Genomic DNA, 20,922 nt, shown 5'->3' with positions numbered 1-20,922 from the left:
CTCCTATTTTTTTCTGTGTGGATATAGTGGGCAGAGTAGAAGCCAACCCCTGTGGTATCTAAGCCAGATTTGAATGTACACTATTGTAAAAATTATCAACTCTATAGTACTGTAGAACATTTTTGACCTTATCTTCCTGATCTTCTCTATAACAGCTAACCCCACGCGTTTTGCTGAACCAATCAAACCTAATTTTTTATCATTTTTAACTTCAAAATTCAAAACTGACTCATATTTTCTGACTGCAATCCAAGTGGAAGCAAAGTGATATAAGATTTAATGATATTCAGATAAAGTAATGGTTTCATTGGTTATAGTATCTGGACATATGTGAAAATACAGACTTTGTTGAAGATTCTTAGTTATATTTTAATCCACAGGATATATTGTAAGTCATATCTTCCTAAGATCCGACCAGCACAGAAATTTTTTTTGAGATTATAAAGTATAAGATTTGATTGAAGAACCCAATTTGCAGTAATAAAACTTTGTTGGATCAATTGCAAGCACAGACGGACAATATAATGGGTTTGCTAATCATGTTGCAGTTAGTTGGATTTGTATGGGCTCTTGGTGGAATTGTAACTGTTACTTCTGATTCTGTGACAATCTCTACCGGATATAAGTAAGCATTACCGACTTCTGTTATTATAAGCTCAATGTTTTTAAGTTTTTTAGTTAAAATATTTTTATTGGTTAAGGTGAGTGTTTTTTTTAATTGGAGTTATGAATCATAAATCAGAAAAGATTATATAGAAATGTTTTGTTTTTTTTAATAAATGCTTTTGATTTGAGTTATGAATCACAAAAAGAATTTGAAAAGATAATAAAAGAATATGGAAGATCAATCAAAATAGATTCCAATATAGAACGTCTATGTTTTATTTGATTTAGATATGTAATAGATTGTATTTTCAATGAGATTTTACAAGATAGCTCTTCTTATTAAATAATGTTTGTCAATATTACAATACAGTTACTAAAATTCAATTCAGCTCCATAGTTTTTAGAGTTCACTTGATGCATATAAATCCATAATAATCGACTCATTTGACACTTATTATATCTATATTTTAGACCTTGCTAATGTATTTATATTTTTATTGAGCAGGGTGTTGATTGAATTGAGAGGAAAAGGGGTGCAAGTGTACCAATGTCAAGGCAACAATACGTATGGTGTTATTAATGCCAATGCTAGTTTGTATGATGTGAAAGATTACAGCTTTTTGAATAAAAAAGCTCAGCATTACTTTCTTCCTCAAGCAGATGGACAAGGAGGCAGGCCTACCTGGTCCTATTTTGATGCTCAACATAACCTTACAAGTACTGTTACAGGTCAGTGACTATTTGAAGGACAAGTTAATTATTATGTTTGAATTTTAATACATGTGAAAAATAAATAATTTTAAAATGATTAGCTAAAATCTAATGATTCTTTCAATTTATTTTTCTGACTAAGTCTACAATTGAGTTTGAATGTTCAAAGTTATGATAAAGTTTATAATTAGTATTTCAATTTAGTAGAACATTAAATTTTTCTTGAATATGTTAAATGAAAAAAAGTTATAAAATAGAATAATGAAATTTTCCTTATTTACAGCCAATTTATTATTGAATTACAATTAGATTTCTCATTTTTATTTTTCAACCTCTTAATCATAATTTTTCTATCTTTTCAATCCTATGCCAAATATTCACTTTCACATTTGTTATCATTGCTAACCAAGACTCACTATGGCCCTATTTGTAGTAAAATTGTCCTAAAATAACAAATACTTAACAGAACTATAGTTTTAGAGAAACCTCCAACTCCTTTTCTTAATTATTCAAGAAACCTTTATGAATCAATGTGTAAGATATTTTGGTAATGGTAATATACCTTAGTTATAAAAGGGAAGCTTAAGTCTTTTTATTATAAAGTCATATATGATAAAGAAACTAATTCAACTTGCACAATATTAAGTTTTATATTAACTTATATCATATTTCTATTATTATTAACTTATATTGTCTCTTTATCATATTTTTTAGTTAAGAGTGGGGATGAGTATTTAAAAAGATATTTTTTATAGATAAAGATTTAACAATGAAGTCAAACAAATATTATTGAAGTATTAAATAATCATTATAGAAACTTGTGATCATCAAGGTTGACAACCAACAACATAGATGAAAGACAAACAATACAAAGACAAAGAAAAGAATAAAAGTGCAATACTAAGAACGAGGGTTGAAATAAAAATCAAATTTGTGAAAACCTACTTGAAGTCATAAAGATTTGAAGTACTTTGTACAATTCAAACAAATTCCTTCCTATTTGATATCCCATTTTTAACTTCCATCCCTAAATTAGATTTTTTGGATTTGAGATATATTTTATAAGAATATTTCCTCATTTTTTATTTGATGATGGAAGGGACAACTTATTTTATTTGGTAATGAAGGTGACAACCTTCTCTCTACATAATTAAATTTTTGACATCCCACCAAAAAAGTACTAGAAATTTGTTAATGTTTGACCAAAAAATATATAGAGTTTAATTCTTTGCAATTTAACATTATAAATTAAATGTAATTGTCTAAGTTTATATTAATTATAAATCATTCACAATATTATTCATGTATAATTTATTTTAAAATTAATTATTAATATTTTTCAACTTTAATTAAAATATATATTATTTATTCGAGAATATTTATAATAGTGTGAAAGAAGGCATCCTATTAAATTATTAATATTTATTTATTAAAACTCATTTGGAGTATTATAAAATTTAATAATTTAGTTTTGAAATTTGTAATTAGACTGGTCACTATAAAGATTATAGTCACTTTTAGAATTCTTTAAAAAAAAAAAATTATTTTTGGAGTATACTTTCTATTTTTGAACTTTTAGTAGTTGTTTCATTTGAGTGCAACTTCTCTCTTATTTTTTATATAACAAATCTTTACCTTAAAATGAATTTTTGCATCTAGTTGCATCTTCATAAAAGTATATTTAGAAAAAGTTTCCCTAAAAATCATTGTGTTAAATGTAGAGGGATGGTGACATATGACCAATGAACTTTCAAGTGTAGAAGATGTGACCAAAATGACCACTTTACTAATAGTTGTACAATTTCAAAATAAACCCCAAATGCCTCCAATGACTCAATATTCCATCACAACCAAAGAAAATAAATGTATGAGAAAAGAATGCTCAACATAATAAAGGTATCAAAATGAGGTCAATTGACTATTTTTTCATACAAGCTTAAAATGTTTGGACAAAATTATTCATTTTCAAGACAAGTGAAGAGGGAAGATAGCTAAAAACAATTAACATAAAAAAATGTATAATTTCTCAAAAGATGAAGTGGTCAACCCCATGTCATATGTAACATGTAAAGTTCCAAGCAATGTCAAAGGTATTCTTCTATTTAAAATTTTGTCTTATCAAATTCAAAGATAGGGTGATTGCTATAGTATTATTGACTAATTGAAAAATGGGTTTTGGAGGGACTTGAGATCCTATACGAAGAAAGATTTAGAGGGACCTAAAATCCAAGTGTAAAAATATTCAATACTATGCACTAACTGAAATACAACAAAGGAGAGACAAGGTAAAGCCAAGAAAGGGTAGAGGAACCAGCAATCTCACCCACCAAACTACAAGGTTGAAACAAAAAATAAAACAAACCCATGAAAGTCCAGCATGCAATCCAAGAAAACCAAAATCAAATAAGTTTTAACAATAGATTTACCCTTATAAGACTGAAGAATCATACCAAATGTGGTTTGAGGACAAAATTCTTCCAAGAAATAGAATCCAGCACACAAGTACCCCACCCTCAGTAGGGCCAACATAAACTTGAGAAACAAGATCCAAAGAAGTGTGAGAGTCAAAAGACCTCACAAAGGTCCAATAAGAGTCTTAGAAGCATGACCACCAATAAGAGGAGACCAACCATTAGCCATCATCCACCAATTGCTATGTTATTAAAAAAAACTAATAATTAGCAATTGAAGGAGAAGACTAACAATAAAGATGGGTGAATCATTTGAATTTGAAATTTCCATACACTTAAAGTGTAGTCTTTTGAATCATATCCATTCATTAAGATTTATTTTCTAAATCTCATCCCATTTTTTTATTTTTAATATATTGTCATCATATATACTATTTACTTCATGATATTTCCTTAAAATAAGTGTATTGTTTATTTAAAAGTTAAACAACTATTATTAGTAAAAGTGATAACTTAAAAACTCTTAAGTTTACATGCTAAAAAATAAAATGATATCTAAGTTCCCATTTATACTTATTAAATATTAAAAACAAAATATGTCATTTTTATTCTCCCTTCAATCACACTAATATGAGGCTATAATAGTACTTTCAACCTTTAAAATTATTTTCCTTCATCAACAAATTAAATCATCTACACTAATATCATTTATTATTCTAGATAATTTAATACATATGTAAAAGAAATTAGTTTATAATAATTATTTAAGTTAAATATAATTTAATTATATATTTTTTTAAATATTAATAAAAGATAAAATTAAAAAATTATCATAAGCTTATTAATAGAATTACAACTCTACACAATTCAAAGAACACATAGTGTAAAGATTATCCTTATTTTCTAATTTACACTATAGAATTTTCAAATAAAGTTATTCTAATTATTATATTTATTAAATAATTGTTTTTTTATTTAAAATTTTATAAAATGATTTTATTGAAATATATTATTTAGCAAATTGTATGCACTTAAATTTTTATATAAATTTGATTTATAAAATATGTATCTTTTTAGAATGGATATGTGATTGATTTAAGCTTATGCTTTATTTTATATCTTATTAATACAAGATAATTATTTCAAATTGATATGTATATATCACATCAATTAATTTTTATAAATTAGCATTGTTTATACAACTAAGGTTTTAAAAAAATACTCTACCTATATAAAAATTGCATCTCTTATAGTTTCTTACAGTGAATATTAGAGCTAAGCTCTGTGACCTTGCATTCATGGTGGTTGAGGATGGTGGGAATAGCGTTCCCTACTAGGGGATTTGCCTAATAAGGTGAGGCCTATAACTAGTTCTCGATCAAGAAAATTGGATTGTCCAAAAATGAATAGCTAGACTATTAAATCTAGGAATGTATTGGTGGGAAAAACTAGACATTGGCTAAATTGGATTCTACACTGGACTTCTTGCAAATAGAAGAGGGATTTTAAGCCTCATTTCTAGACATGCGAGTGGATAGGGTTGTGGTGTCTTGCAATGAGGCTCTAGTGGGGACATTATTCTCATTAAGACCTTCAATAGATATGGTTTGAAAATGGATTGTTGTCACTTACAATCTGAAAGGAAGTGCTACATCTAGTGTAATGTAAGGTGTCCAATTCTTATTTCTAAAGAGGATATGAGATAGATCCTATTAAGGCCTTAGGCTTATGGGAAACATCACCTTCCCATTGTAAATGGAAACTAGGTTTTGATCAACAGACAAACATGACTACAACAACATCTATGTAGATCAAAATATTTGGACTATCGTTCAAGTTCTAAGTTCAACAAAATTAAAATGCGTCAAGAACACTTTTGGGTGGTATGTGAGCACAAATGTAGTAACAAAGACTAAATATGGGTTAGTTTTTGTGTGTTTTTGTGTTAATGTCCCTATTCTTAAGACCAATAAAAACTAGGGAATAGGACTCAAACACTTGTGTATGAGAATGCTATAATCTTCTATCAAAACTTTGCCAAAGCAACAAATGTATTCTTAGATTATAAAGCCTATCTAGGCAAACAAAAAAAGCTTGTTGGGTTAAGTCCCTCAGTTCTAGTGATGCAAGACATGACTAATAAAGTCCAAAAGGAAGTAATGTAAACACCCCTTAAAGGGTAGATCAAATTATCCTTTTATAGATTGAAAGTCTTAATAAAGCATATAATCTATCAGTAATGGAGAAAAAGGTTGGTAAAGTCTTTGAGGAGGCAGAAATAAAGACTACCCCCTTAAAGGAGGAAAATATCATCCACGTCACTACTAACCCAATGGAAGAGAAGAGTTGTGAAGAGAAAGTGAAAGCTATTGAAGGAAATCCCTATTCAAAAGAAGGGAATTCTACCTTTCCCCTAATAAATCACAACTACAAAGGAAGCCCTCAAATGGAAATAGAACGGTGTTGAATAAAACACCTTCTATTGGAGAAATAAAAAATTTGGAACCAATAATGCCTCTTTTTTCCACAAATGTTAATCTAATACATTTTTTGAAGGATAGAAGGACAAAAGAAAAGGGAAAAAAGAGCATGAAAGATAAAGAAGATGTTGGAAATTAAACTAGATGCTCTTCTCTACAATTCTCTAAACATGCAAGAATTGCAAGGGAAATCACCAGTGTAGGACCAAAGACACTTGATGCAAGCCTTAAAGATAAGAAATGTGAAACCACTCATGGATTATGAGAGGGTTGAATAGCCCTCGGAAATAATATGCTCTAAGGAGCTATATAGTGGAGAAACAAATTTCACTCTTCTTTTACAAGAAGTGAAGATGAGAAAGCAAAAATTTGGCACTAGTGTTAATTATAGTTGTTCAAGCTCCTCCTACTTCATCAAAGAAGCTAATGATGCTTCAAGAGGCATAATAATTTGGGATTCCATGAAGTTAAGGGGAACCTAATCAGCCATATCCTCAACTTTATGGTGGCTACTCTTGACTCTAGTGACTTTGTCTAGAACCTGGTCAATGTATATGCCCACAACACATGCTCATGTAGACAAGGGGTACATGTGGAGATATTATATATGATTATAGAAAATTTTAGCACACTTTGAATGGTTTCAAGTGATTTTAATACATTAGAGAAATTAGGTGGAGTAATTCACTATTCAAATATTATGGACCACTTGGAAGAATTCATTAATAGGGTAGGTCTTATAGATATTGAATTGTCTAGCCAAATGTTTACTTGGTCAAATAAGAGAAAAGAGGAAAATTTAATCAAAATGAGAGTTGATATAATTTTGATCTCCTTGCACAAGGACATGGGCTACAATTCTACACTTGTGGCACATCCAGGAATGGTTTTGGATCATAGTCAAATGCTTTTCAATTGGAATGATAAATATGTCCTAAGACCTACTCCTCTAGGTGTGAGATAATGTGGTTGTTTCATGTTGACTTTAAAATTTGTATAGAGCACTGGTGGAAACCCACATTCAAGGTTTGACAATTTTTATAGTTAATCAAAACTTGGATTTAATAAGAAAAAGTGTTAGAGTGGAAAACAATGAACCTTTGGAGATAGATTTACTCAAAGAAAGGAAATTGGTATAAGCCTGAAGGAAATACAAGATAGAATGGAAAAGGGGAGAACTCCCATGATATATGTAATGAAGAAGAAGCTCTAAAAGAAAGATAAAAAGATTTTAAAAATGAAAGAGATATATTGGAAGCAATGATCAAGGATATAGTGGCTAAAGGAAAGGGGTAGGAACTCAATTTTATTCCACAAATATGCCAGTAAACATAGGAGGAAGAATCACAAATAGAATTTGAAACATGATTAGAGCCAAGAGATCACAAAATACAAACAATTAGGTTTGTTGGCCTTTGAATATTTCCACAATGTTTATAAAAGAATATAGTCAAAGGGATTGCACTAATAAGGGAAAACATTTGTAGTGTTTACAACCAACTATTAGCCCTAAGCATAATGCTCAAATCTTGGCCCTAATTATGGAGCAGCAAGTGAAAAAAGTGATCTTCTCTATAGTAGCTTCTAAAGCCTCATGACCAAATGTAATCCCACTGGCCTTTTTCCAAGAATTCTATAAAATTTAAAATCTTGATGTTACTATGGTTGTGAAGGATTTCTTTAGAACATGGAGACTATTGAAGAAGCTTAATAATACCTACATTGTTTTTCTACCTAAGATATAAGAGACAAGAAGAATGAGGATTTAGACCTATTAAATTATACAATACCATCAACAAAGTCTTTATCAAAGATTTAGTAAATAGAATCAAGTCCTTCCTTAATGGCATGATTAACACTAACCAAAAAGGTTGGGTACTAGACTATCAAATCCATGATGCAATGATTACAATACATTAAATAATCCACTTGGTGGACTAGTGTGGATTGTTAAAGGTGCTCCTCAAGGTTGAAATTTCTAAAGGAGGTGACAAAGTTAGGTGGTAATTACATTATAAAGTGTTAGACAAGCTAGGTTTCAATGAGAGACATTACTCTTGTAAAAAATTTTGTTGAGACGGACAATTTTTTTGTCTTTGTAAATAGAATTCCTCAAGCAAAATTTGGGGTAGAAAATAGATTATGACAAGGTGACCCCCCTCTCCCCTTGTGTCTTTATTATCCTTGCAAAGATCCTAGGAAGGAATTTTTCAAGCCTAGTGAATATAGGAAAACGTCATGGAATTAAGGATCAATTCACCATTCTTGCAAGTGTTATTCAATAATTTGTTGATGATACCATCCTATTTGGAAAGACTGATGATACCATCCTATTTGGAAAGACTTACATTATAAAAGCATGATATTGGAGGGAATTTCTCAGTGACTATAATAAATCTTCTAGTTACCACATAAATATGAGAAAAACAATCTTTAGTTCTTTAACACTAAGAGGGATGTATAGGACAAAATCTAGGCAATTCTTGGAATCAAATTGTTGCTCTTTCTGGCCAATATCTAGGTTTCCCCTTACTAACAAAGAGGTGAATCTAGTCTTTCAGAACTCTATCATTCAACAACATCAAAAAATTATTGTTGGATGGAAAGAGAATCTCTTAAGTAATATTGATAGGTCCTCCAATCATTGGCCTCATCTTTACAACGTACACATGTATAATTATTTTCTCTTTTTTAAATAGCAAGTACTTTGGTTAATAAAATAGAGGAAAAATAGAGAATATTAATCTGAACATGAACAAAAGAAAAGAAAAGGATGGATTTAGTCAGTTGGAATACAATTTGAAAACCTAAGAAAGAAGGTGGATTAGGCATAAGAAAGATGAGGTGGAAATTGGCACTCCATTAAGCTAGTTGGTGTGAAATCATGTGTCCAAAATACTTGAATTCAAATAAATTTGATATAAAAAAAACTTTACAACCAAGCCTATCTTAGGGGATCAAAAATATAGAATAGAATTATCAAAGGGAGAAATCTCATCCAATCTAAACTAAAATGGCTAATTGGTAATGGAAGAACCACTCAATTCTAGAAGGATGTTCGTGTTGGAAACTACAATTAGAACAATTGTTATGTTTTCATTGATGTCAAACATTATTGGTAAGACAGTTTTCTATATGAGTAGAGTGCCATATTAAGAGGATTTGAGAAGAAGGACCTAGAGGAAAGGTTGAGTTATGAGGAACTATAGTGTGCACTTGATCAATTGGACTTTAACAAGATAAAGTGATTGTTTGATCATAATACAAGTGAAGAATACAACAGTACTAAAGCCTAGAAGAAGTGATCAAAGAATGGCCAAATATATAGGCTTCACCAAGAAAGATAACAGAAGATTAAGAAACTTGAAGTTTATGCCGAGTGATAATAAAGTTGACTGAGTGACAATTTAAGCTAAGAAAATATAGTATTGATCGGGTATTAGTAAATGTTCTAAACAAAACAACTAGAAGTGATCGAGAAATCCAATGATGACCGAGTCTCAGACTACCATGTTGGTTGAGGGACAACATTTGATAAATTATGAGGAAATCATGATTTCCAACTGACACGGTTAATTTCTTGGGATATGGAAAGCATGTTCAAGATAAAGATGGATGAGCTAGAGCATTTAATTCAAGGGAAATTGTGTCTAAGCATTTCCATGCAAGAATTCAAGTAGAAGTTTGGAGAATTTTCTAGAAGAGAAAAGAGGAGTCAACATGGAAGGATTCAATGAATTTGACCTAACCCTAAGATCTACGGTGACATTTAAGCAAAAAAGGATCAGAATTACCTAATTAAGGAGGTATAAGGGCTAAACTTAGAGGTTTCCTGAGCTAGTGAAGACCTTAACAAGGTTGGAGCAGTTGTTGATTTTTTTGATTGGAAAATTTAAGCAGAAGGCTAAACAATGAAGAGTGATTTCTTGAAGGGATGCCAAGTAAATCAATAATGGAGACGTTAATGGAGGTTGGTCAATGAGTCAACTGTTGGACTGAATTGTGATATGTATTTGCAAAGTGAGTTGTATTTGTTAGATCAAACCTATTGTTACATTCTAACCATTCTATCAGTACTGAAATCCTTTAATCAAGGTTGACCTAACAGTTATATGCAAATCCCTTAATCAAGGTGACATTCTAATAGAATGTTCTTAAGCCCTCTAAAAAGGCTACTCTTAACAAGGTGATTAAATCCTTTAACAAAGTCATATTTAACTATTTGTTTTGTAACCTTTAATAGGGTTGGTTCCCAACAAAGCTCATTTCAAAAGAGTGAAAAATTGGTGATATGTTATTGGTGGTTTTTCCCAAATTGGGTTTCCATATCAAATCCTAGTATCATGCTTGTGTGGATATCATTTGAGATGTTTACTATTAATGTTTTACATTATGCAACTTGATTACTATTAGGACAGTGGGCTACAAATTTATGTTACTAATTATATGCTATAGAGACCCAACTATTGCAGGCTTAGATCCAAAGTATTTGAAGTTATTAAAAGTTCAATAAGTTATTAAAAGTTCAATTGGTACATCTAGACCTAAGGATAACTGATTCACCCCCCTTAAGGATAACTGATTCACCCCCCTTCTCAATTATTCTAAATCATTCTAACAATTGGTATCAAAGCTCTTGGTGCTTGTAGAGAAAAGGTTGAAGGTACTTGAAGCTAAAGATCAAGATGTACAAAAATGAGATGCCAAGGTTGAACAAGAACTTCCTTGCTTGGAAGAGTTTGATGAAGTTGCATCTAATGGGAATTGGAGAAGGAGCAATACACTATGTGGAGAATGCATATTTGGAGATGCCAAAACTTGAGAACTCTATTTCCTATCTATGCTATTAGGGTTTCTGAAATCCTAACTTTGGAAGGTGTAGTTGGTAGGCTTATTGCTTTTGAAATGTCAAATTTTGATAATTTTACTCCTACCACTATTTAATCTACTTTCAAGTCTCAATTGGTTCTTAGTAAGAAAGGAAAGGGAAAATGTGTGAATAGTGATAGTGATGTCTCTGATAATGATCTTGATGAGATTGAACCATTTATGGCAAGAAGACTTCCAAGAGGCAAAATAAAATACAAAAATAAACTTCCTATAATTTATTTTTCATATAACAAAGTTGGTCATATTGTTGCAAGATGACCTCATAGAGAAGACAATGATAATAGAAGGGAAAGCAAGTACAAAGGCAGAAGAAATGATAGAGATAACAAAGAAACAAGGACTACAAAGACAAAGGTAAGAAATCTTGTTATATTGTTGAAGACAAAACTAACAATGAGTCTAGTTGTAATAATGAAGAAGTTGTCTATGTTTCTATGAAAGAAGATTTTGATGAAGATGATAAAATTGCATTAATCTCATATGTGAGTATAGGTGATAGATGGATAATTAATAGTGGTTGCTCACATCTAATGATTGGTGATAAAAGTAAGTTTGAAATCATGGAGCAATCTAAAGGTAGTTGTGTTAAGTTTGATAATGGTGCACCATGTCTTGTGAAAGGTAAAGGATCAATACAATTGACTAATAAGATCAAGTATGACGATGTTTATTGGGTTGAAGGACTTAACTATAACTTGTTATGTGTTTCATAGTTAAATAAATTAGGACACAAAGTTGAATTCCATCACAAGAAGGGCAAGACATTTGATGCTACTAGTGAACTAACTAGAAGTGGTGATCAGACAAGAGCTAAGTTGTTCTGTCTAGATTTATCTGATGAAACATGCTTCTTTGCACAAAATGAAGATATATGGTTATGAAATAAGAGGTTGTGTCATGTGAACTTTGGTAATTTGGTAAGCATTAGTAAGATGCAAAGAGTAAGAGGATTACTAAGATTGAAGAACCCTGGTAATTTGTTATGTGTAAACAATGTAAATTAGGAAAAATGAAAAATTCTAGTTACAAGAGCAAGACATACGCATCTAATGATATTTTGGAATTAGTTCATACTGACCTTTATGGGCCCACTGGAGTGCAAAGTTGTTGTGGAGACAAATATTTCATTCTATTTGTTGATGACTATTCTAGAATGATGACTATGATGTTTATTAAAGAAAAATTTGATGTTTTTCAATTGTTTAAGTGGTATTTAGCAAGAGTTGAAAAGGAAACAGATAAGAATCTAAAGTGCTTGAGATCTGACATAGGAGGAGAATTTATCTCTAATGAATTCAACATATTTTGCAATGATAGAGGAATCAAAAGTTGGATGTTAGCACCTAGGACCCCTCTACAAAATGGAATAGTTGAAAGGAGAAACAAATCAATCGTGGATTGTGCTAGAACACTAATGAAGGAGAAGAATGTGTCACATATATACTAGAGAGAAGCTATAAATACAATAGTCTATACTTTGAACTGAGTACAAGTCAAGAAAGGTCCAAATGTTACACCCTTTGAGCTATGGTATGGATATGAACCTAATATGAATTATTTTAAAGTTTTTGGAAGCAAGTGTTACATACTAAAGGAAAATAGGAATGGAAACTTGATGCTAAGAGTGATGAAGGCATATTCCTAGGTTATTCTACTAAGAAAAATGCTTATAGGTGTTTGGATTCTAACAAGTTAACAAATTTGTGAGAAGTGTAAATATAAAAGTTGATAAATATGCATAAAAGAATGAAGCTGAATGCAAGACACAACCTGAAGACAACAACACATTCATATATGTCAATGAAGGTGTTTCCTGCACCTTGTCTGAGGCAAAGAACAAAGCTACTGAGCAACAGCAAATAATGAATGTCAAGTTATAGTAGCAGATTGTCAAGCAACAGACTGTAAGTGTTGAGCACCAAAAAATGGTTTCAACATACATGAAGTAGATGTAAACATTAGGAAGATAATGTCGAGCAATTAGAACCAAAAGCAGAGATAGAAAATGAACTTGAAGTAATTTTTCAAGATGAACCTGTACAAGAAGAAGAAAGAAGACAAGAACCTACACTGAAAAATTATGTGAGAAGACACCATGCACTTGAACAAATCATTGGAAACAAATAATCCAAAGTTATGACTAGGAAAAGGCTAAGGAGTGATACATGCTTACTTTGTGAATTTAAGCCTAAATCTTTGAAATTTTCTCTGGATAATTAAGATTAGATTCAAGAAATGAATGAAGAAATTGAACAGATAGAGAAGAACAAAACTCGGGCACTAGTACCTAGACCAAAGGACAAGAATGTTATTGAAACAAAGTGGGTATTTAGGAACAAACTGAATGAAAAAAGGAGAAGTCACAAGGAACAAAGCTAGATTGGTATGCAAAGGATATGCACAAGAAGAAGGTATTGATTATGGGGAAACATTTTCCCCAGTTGCAAGATTAGGAGTTAGAACATTACTTGCATATTTTGCTTACAAGGGATTTAAAGTGTATCAAATGGATGTTAAATCTCAATTTTTGAATGGAATATAGGAAGAAGAGGTTTACATTGAACAACCTAAAGAATTTTTTGATTCAAACAAGAATAACATGGTATGTAAAATGTACAAATCTCTATATGGATTAAAACAAACCCCTAGAGCATGGTATGAAAGATTGCACAATTATTTGGTAAAGTTTAGATTTTCTAGAACTAATGATAACAGCAATCTATATTTGAAGACTGAAGGTGGTAAAGGGATATAGTTAACTAAAATATTTATTGATAACATCATATTTGGAGGACAAGATGCATTATGAAAATCATTTGTAGATGAGATGTAGAAGGAATTTGAAATGTCTATGTTTGGTGAGATCAAATTTTTTGTTGGTTTACAAGTATATCAAATAAAGCAAGGTATCTACATTACTCAATCAAAATATATCAAGGAGATATTGAAAACTTTTGGGATGGAAGACTCGAGACTTGTCACTACACCTATAGCTACATGACATTAGCTATCTAAGAATGATGATTCTACTAATGCAAACCAAATAGTGTATAGATCAATGATTGAAAAGTTACAATATGTTATTCATAGAAGACTTGATATTGCATTGGTAGTTGGGACTGATGCAAGATTTTCTGCAAATCCTAAGGAGAATCACATGATGGCAGTGAAAAGAATACTAAGATATCTAAAAGGAACAGAGGAATATGGCCTATATAACAAGAAGAATGACAAATTTGAACTGAGAGTGTACATTGATGCTGATTGGGCAGACAATTTTGATGACTAGAAAAGTACAAGTGGTGGAGCTTTCTTTCTAGGAAAGAGATTAGTTTCTTGGACAAGCAAGAAGCAGAACTACATTTCACAAACAACAATAGAAGTTGAATATGTAACAGCTACAGTAAATTATTCAAACATTGTGTGGATCAAGAAATTGTTTAAAAGGGGTGAAGGAAGATATCATTGATCCTATTGTTATCTATTATGACAACATGAGTGCTATAAATATATCAAAGAACCCTATAAGGGCTAAACTTAGAGGTTAGTTGAGCTAGTGAAGACCTTAACAAGGTTGGAGCATTTGTTGATTTTGTTGATTGGAAAACTTGAGCAAAAAGTTGAACGGTGAAGAGAGATTTCTTGAAGGGATGCCAAGCAAATCAGTAATGGAGATGTTAATGGAGGCCAATCAATGAGTCAATTGTTGGACCGAATTGTGATAATATTTGCAAAGTGAGTTGTATTTATCAAATCAAACCTACTATTACTTTCTAACCATTGTATCAGTATTGAAATCCTTTAATCAAGGTTGACTTAATAGTTATATGGAAATCCTTTAATCAAGGTGACATTTTAACAAAATGTTCTTAAGCCCTCTAACAAGGCCACTCTTAATATGGTGATTAAATCTTTTAACAAGGTCACATTTAACAATGTGTTTTGTAACCTTTAACAAGGTTGGCTCCTAATAGAGCTCACTTCAGAAGAGTGAAAATTTGGTGATATGTTACTAGTGATTTTTCACAAATCGAGTTTCCACGTTAAATATTAGTGTCATACTTGTTTGGATGTCATTTAAGATGTTTACTATTAATGTTTTAAATTATGCAAGTTTGTTACTATTAGGATAGTGGACTACAAGTTTATGTTACTAATTGTATGTTATAGAGACCGAGCTATTGAATGCTTATATCTAAGATATTTGAAGTGCTTAAATGTTCAATTCGTACATCTGGACCTAAGGATAACTAATTCACCACCCCCCCCAACCCTCCTCAATTATTCTAAATCATTCTAACAATTGGGACTAGTGAAACACCCTTGTATAATTTGAAATTGATATGCTTGAGAAATTTAGCTAATGATTGATTTGAAATTTATCTAAATATTACTCATTATTATCATTCCCAACCTAATTTACTTAAAAAGTGGTAGAGAACTTCAAGAAGGTTTGCAAAAAAAATAGGATTCGTTTATTTCCCAAAGAAGACGTATTCTTTTGGAGCAAGAGCCCTAATGGAGAATCCTTTGTAAATTCAATCTACACTATGTTGGTAACAATAAATCCCTATGCCTTGGTGTAAAGAGGTCTAGAATCCCCAAATAATTCCTAAAATTTAAATCATTTCTAGTAGATTATCTTGTACTATGGAATTCTATGTCAAGAAAACTACATTAAGGGAGGCTTCGAATTACCTAGTAGATGCCCTATTTGTAAACAAGAGGAATTCATTCCCCACATACGTGTACTTATAAGTTTTTCTTCAAAATTATGGAACAAGGATCATGGGTTACTAATAACAATATGCACCAATTATGCATGGAATGGAAGGGGTTTGATCTATAACCCTATAATTAAACAATTTTGGTAGCTAACCCACTACAGCTAGTTGGGAGCTTGTGGAATGGGAGAAACAATAGAATCTTTAGAGATATGGAGAATTCAAGAGAAGATTATTTTCCATTTCTTTTAAAATTTGTTGCTAGAAAATATTATTGTTTCCACCCTATAATGTGTAGTCTTCCACCCAACTCCTTATGAAGATAAAATAGCAAAAAAATGGGTATTACCTAATGTGTATGATGTTTACAAAAATCCATATGTGCTTAAGAGAAAAGGTACAAAGTGAAAACCACCAACATCAAGCTAGTATTGGTTCTACTAGAAGGGAGGGAGTTGTCATAGGAGGCACTATAAGATATGATACATGATGAATGATTTTAGAGTACAATAGAAATATGGATGGGTATACCAATAACTAGTTAGAGGGGATGATACTCCCTTGGGGAATTAAGGTGGCCTTGTCTATTGGAATCAAAGTACTTGATATAGAAGGTGATTTCAAATACATTGTGGACATAGTGAGGGGTGAATAAAACTATTTGGTTCAAGGAGGGAATTATAGCCTATTAACAGGAGAATGCTCTTGGGACTAGATTTTTTTGTTGTCAAATACTCTTATAGGGAAGGTAATGTAGTAGGGGATGTTATGGAAACTATAAGCCTAGCTATTAAAGGACTTAAATGTTGGCAAAAGATTGAGAGTATTCCTCCACATATTGATCACTTGGTTCAAGAGGAACATAAAATGAAACATTAATCTCAAATGGACTCAATGAAATTGTGGGTACCTATTAAAGAGCACTAATAGATTTTCTTTTCCAATTTTGGGGAGAGATGCTATGTATATTAAGGGTAATAATCAAGAATTGGTGATAGGAATTATGTGCTACCTAGTATACATTGTGTTCCCTATGTTGGTGGTCACATATGCAAAGGCAATGTCGATGAGGAAACTTAAATCATCCTATTACATGTCGCAAGTACACAATACCTATCACCTATGTTATTGAACAGTGTACCATCCCACTCACAAAGAATTCAAATGGACCTTTTATTGCTCAAGATTTGTAAACCAAAACAAGTAAAAATGAATTGTAGGTAGCTACCAATTAAACACGTAGACCTTTAGGCTCTTCAATAGGAACAAGAAATAGATAGGTGGAAACATGGACCTATCAAAGATGAAGGGATTTTGACAAGCAATGGGCATGACTTTGGTTAGCCTTAGCAACGACAACAACGTATCCAAATATGGTACTAATAGTGTTCTATCATAATAATGGGTCAAGAAAAGCATAATACAAGTTGGGAGTGAAAAGAAAGTCTAGAGACCTAGCTTCACAACAAGGAATTCGCATGGAGGAAAGATTGGGAGAAAAATTGTCCCACTTCAAAGAAAAGGAAACCCTAACCTATTGAAGATGGATTTACACCAAAAAATGTTCCAGTTGGTGTTGTCGAAGGCAAGAGAAAGAAAATGAATTGGTCAATGAGGTTTATAAGGAGAGGGAGAGAGAGATGCCTTGCCCACTCTCAAAAGACCAAAGTACTAAAAAATAATTTGATGGAAAAAGTTCCCAAGGTGGAGGGTGAAATGCAAAATATGTTAAAATTCGTCTACAAGACCATGTACAATGCTACAACTATCTTTTGTTTATTGCAACAAGATCCTTTCGAATTGATGGAATACATAATCAAGAACTCCTTAGCTTCCTTAAGGAGGAGTGGCTCAAAATCTTGAGAAGCAGAATGTGCATCCATGCGACCTACATCTACTATCTTGTTATTTCTTTTGTTCCCTTGTTACCCTTTTTTTGTTGTCAATCAACCCCGTGAGTGTAGCTTTTTTTTTTTTCAATCAACGGTGTTAGTTATTGGTTCAACTATTTATCTTTTGATGTAATGTTTATATTACTAGATAACCAAGTGGTTATTTTTGTTTAAGGGACAATACTTGTAATTAAGTTAAATGGTTCATAAATAATTTTAAAAATCATATTTGTTGAGTGAAAAGAATATTGGTATTTTTAGATTAAGTTTGGAAAAATGATAATATAACTTGTGCTTCTTAGTCCTTGTTTACCAGAATTGGCTTGGGTTGTGGGTTTGCTTCTCATTGGTCTCAAGTTTGATTCCATTGGATGATCTTCACTAGTGCATGTTAGTTGTGGGCTCCACTTCACCCCAAGGAATTAGTCTCGCCCTAGACCATCCCTCCCTAAACTCCAACTTGACAATATGTAAAGCCAAGATAAGAAAAGTTGGGTGTTAGAATGTATAGGATGTCGCTAAGCTCCAAACAAAATGCACTGTTAACCAAAATTTGAAAATTTGAAAACACAACAGATTATCTTGAAATTTTCAACATTTATTCCTTATGATCTGAATCTTTTGTGATCGAAAATAGCAAAAAAAGGAGAAAAAATTAGTATTTTCACGAATCTGTAAAAAAAAAACTTTAGTACACTGAATGTACGTGTGTGTGTGTGTAAACACTCACACCGACCATATTATTTGTTTTCTATAGTACAATACAGCTTTTCAATATTACATTTGTTTTAATTAAATTTATTCATTTAAGAAAGTTGCAAAAAAAAAAACTCTATATTGTAGAATTCCAAAAAAGATTGCAATACTATATTGAAGAATAAATATGGCATTGCAGGAAAAGTAATTGAAAGAAAAGAAGAGCAAGGCACCATAGCAGATGTTCTATTACAAGCAACCTCCCATAGTGGACGTGGTGAGTTTGATAACATCTCTTATATCTCAAGAACACAAGGTAGAGGTGGAAGCCCCCCAACATCCTGCAACACAGTGGGACAGATCATTGCAGTAGAGTATGAAGCCTCCTACACGTTTTATGTTTTGGAGAACAGTGGGAATTGGAGCCTGCCTTCGCTTCTCTCAATCCCACAGGGGCATGTCTTAGTTGCCAGTTATTTTGGAGAAGGAAAGCATACATATTTCTTCAATGGCTCTGCATGGGTTTTATATAACATTTCTGCTCAAATGTCATCCATTCCAGGGCAGGAAGTTAATGGAAAACATTATTTACTTGACAAGCCAGATTACAATGGAGGGCAATACACCTGGGAAACATCTATGCCTCCAACCAGCCAGACTGCAAGGCTTCAAAATCAAGTAATTGTTGATCCAAATGGTGTTCCATGGCATTCTCTGAAGGTCACAACTCAGAAGGGTGGACAGTAAGTTGAACAAACCTAAATATTGACATCTACTTAATAGAAATTAACAAATTTGTGGTAAAATATGAAAGGTTGACTGTTAGCGGGTTATCTTGTTAGCTTAAAAAACGACAGACAGACTATCCAATCAATCACTGATCAACATATAACCCACAACAATTAGTGCATTGCGGTCAATTTATAGATTCGAGTTCTTGGTCAGTGTTGTTTAAGCATTTTCAAATAGTTGTTTTGATTAAGATAAACACCTAGGTCGTAGTTGCAAGTCGAAGAGGATATTAGAAGAGCCCTAAAGCCTTGTACATTAAACAATTACATGGAACGCAGGAACACAATAAAATGGCCTCCAGACAATAATGACCTCAGCAAAACCAAACGGCTGTCAACAACACAGAAACAGTCGAAACAGTCAAGTAAGAGACAAATGTGGGTCTTTCAAAACTGTAAATAATCAATACATTGCAATCAACATACTAGTCGTTCACATAAGAACCATCTACATAAACACTTAAAAGTAATTTTTGTATCCGTTGTCCAGAAACTCGAGTATTTATATTAGTGTTTCGTTGGTCAATGTATAGATTTGAGTTCTTATCAATAACTACAGCATTTCTATTGGTGTATCTGTTGTTCAAACTTTACATGAATAGTGAGTCATCTGGGTCATAAATATGTTACGCAATCAGACTTTCACGTGAAAATATAGTACATTGATCACAATATATGTCATTTAAGCCTCTTCAAATCGTTGTTCTGATTAAGATAAATGTTTTTTTATCAGAGCCATGAATCAAAGAAGGTTATTTCATTTAAGCCTTTTCAAACAGTTGTTCTGATTAATATAAATGCTTTTGATCAGAGCCATGAATCAGAGAAGGTTTTGTAAGGACCCCAAAACCTTGTACATAATAAAGCTAGAAAAACATGGAACAAAGAAACACAAAGGAAATGGTCAGGCCTGAAAAGGCCCCAGCAAAACCATATGGCAATTCAACAGCGTAGAAACAATGAATATAGTCTGTCCGTCATTTTTAATTTTAATTTAGACCCTCCATAAATGATGATCTCTTCTACATTAAGTATATTTTAGAAGTTAGAATTTCATTGTGCAATTGGGTTAATTGTGTTATGCTTTCATCGTTAAATATTGTGCAGGTACTTCTTGGCATCTCTGTCTTACGTGCATAGAGTGTTTACAAGAGGTGGAACACCCCCTAGAGACATTGATGGGCCCGAAATCGGACAAATTTATACATCAGAATTCACAGCCATATACTGTTTTTATGCCCTTAGGAGGCATTAGAAGTTCTGGGCTTTCTTGCTGGTTGGGAATAGTAATTTGTAACTTATTTACGCCAAAAGGTGTGAAGGGTTTGACAAACTAAATTAAAAAACAAGTATTATATAGTTTATAAAGGTGTTGATTTTTTTGGTTGTCTTTGTAGATGGATTTTTTATTGTTTTTATATTTTTTCAAAAGGTATTAATAATTCAATTATGTAAATCAATCTAAGTTGTACTTTAATGATTATTTTTTTCTTCAGCAATCAAAATAAGATTGTAACATTAAAATGTTTATTTGTAGGCATCTCGTTTACATAGATATTTATGTGACACATTTTGAACATATGAAGATTTTGCAAATTTAGCACTATTCTTCAAAAATAGGTAATAAACATTTACTCATTGTTAGTCTTAGTTTTTAAGTTGCCTTGATTAATTCTCTCTTTTTCTCCTCACTTGCTAGAGTCTGCCTCTCAAAGTATGTG

At 31.8% G+C, this 20,922-nt stretch overlaps 1 protein-coding gene across 1 annotated transcript; it reads left to right on the top strand.

Moving 5' to 3' along the window:
- Positions 1–524: 524 nt before the first annotated feature.
- On the top strand, positions 525–19,157 carry LOC149536107 (uncharacterized). Its single transcript, XM_089806228.1, has 3 exons — positions 525–625; positions 1,112–1,335; positions 18,610–19,157. Exons 1-3 carry the CDS (start codon positions 525–527, stop codon positions 19,155–19,157), a joined length of 873 nt encoding a protein of 290 aa, XP_089662354.1.
- Positions 19,158–20,922: the final 1,765 nt, after the last annotated feature.

The sequence above is a fragment of the Cupressus sempervirens genome, chromosome 10 (genome assembly GCF_028749045.1).
Source record: "Cupressus sempervirens isolate cs-2001-9-10 chromosome 10, ASM2874904v1, whole genome shotgun sequence".
Classification (NCBI taxonomy): Eukaryota; Viridiplantae; Streptophyta; class Pinopsida; order Cupressales; family Cupressaceae; genus Cupressus; species Cupressus sempervirens.
This window is presented reverse-complemented; position numbering and strand designations above follow the sequence as displayed.

Excerpts from the sequence above, each read along its gene's own strand:
- LOC149536107 (XM_089806228.1), top strand. The coding sequence starts at position 525 with ATGGGTTTGCTAATCATGTTGCAGTTAGTTGGATTTGTATGGGCTCTT. Across the intron at positions 626-1,111 it reads ACAATCTCTACCGGATATAA|GGTGTTGATTGAATTGAGAG; the intron begins GTAAGCATTACC and ends TTTATTGAGCAG. Across the intron at positions 1,336-18,609 it reads CCTTACAAGTACTGTTACAG|GAAAAGTAATTGAAAGAAAA; the intron begins GTCAGTGACTAT and ends ATGGCATTGCAG.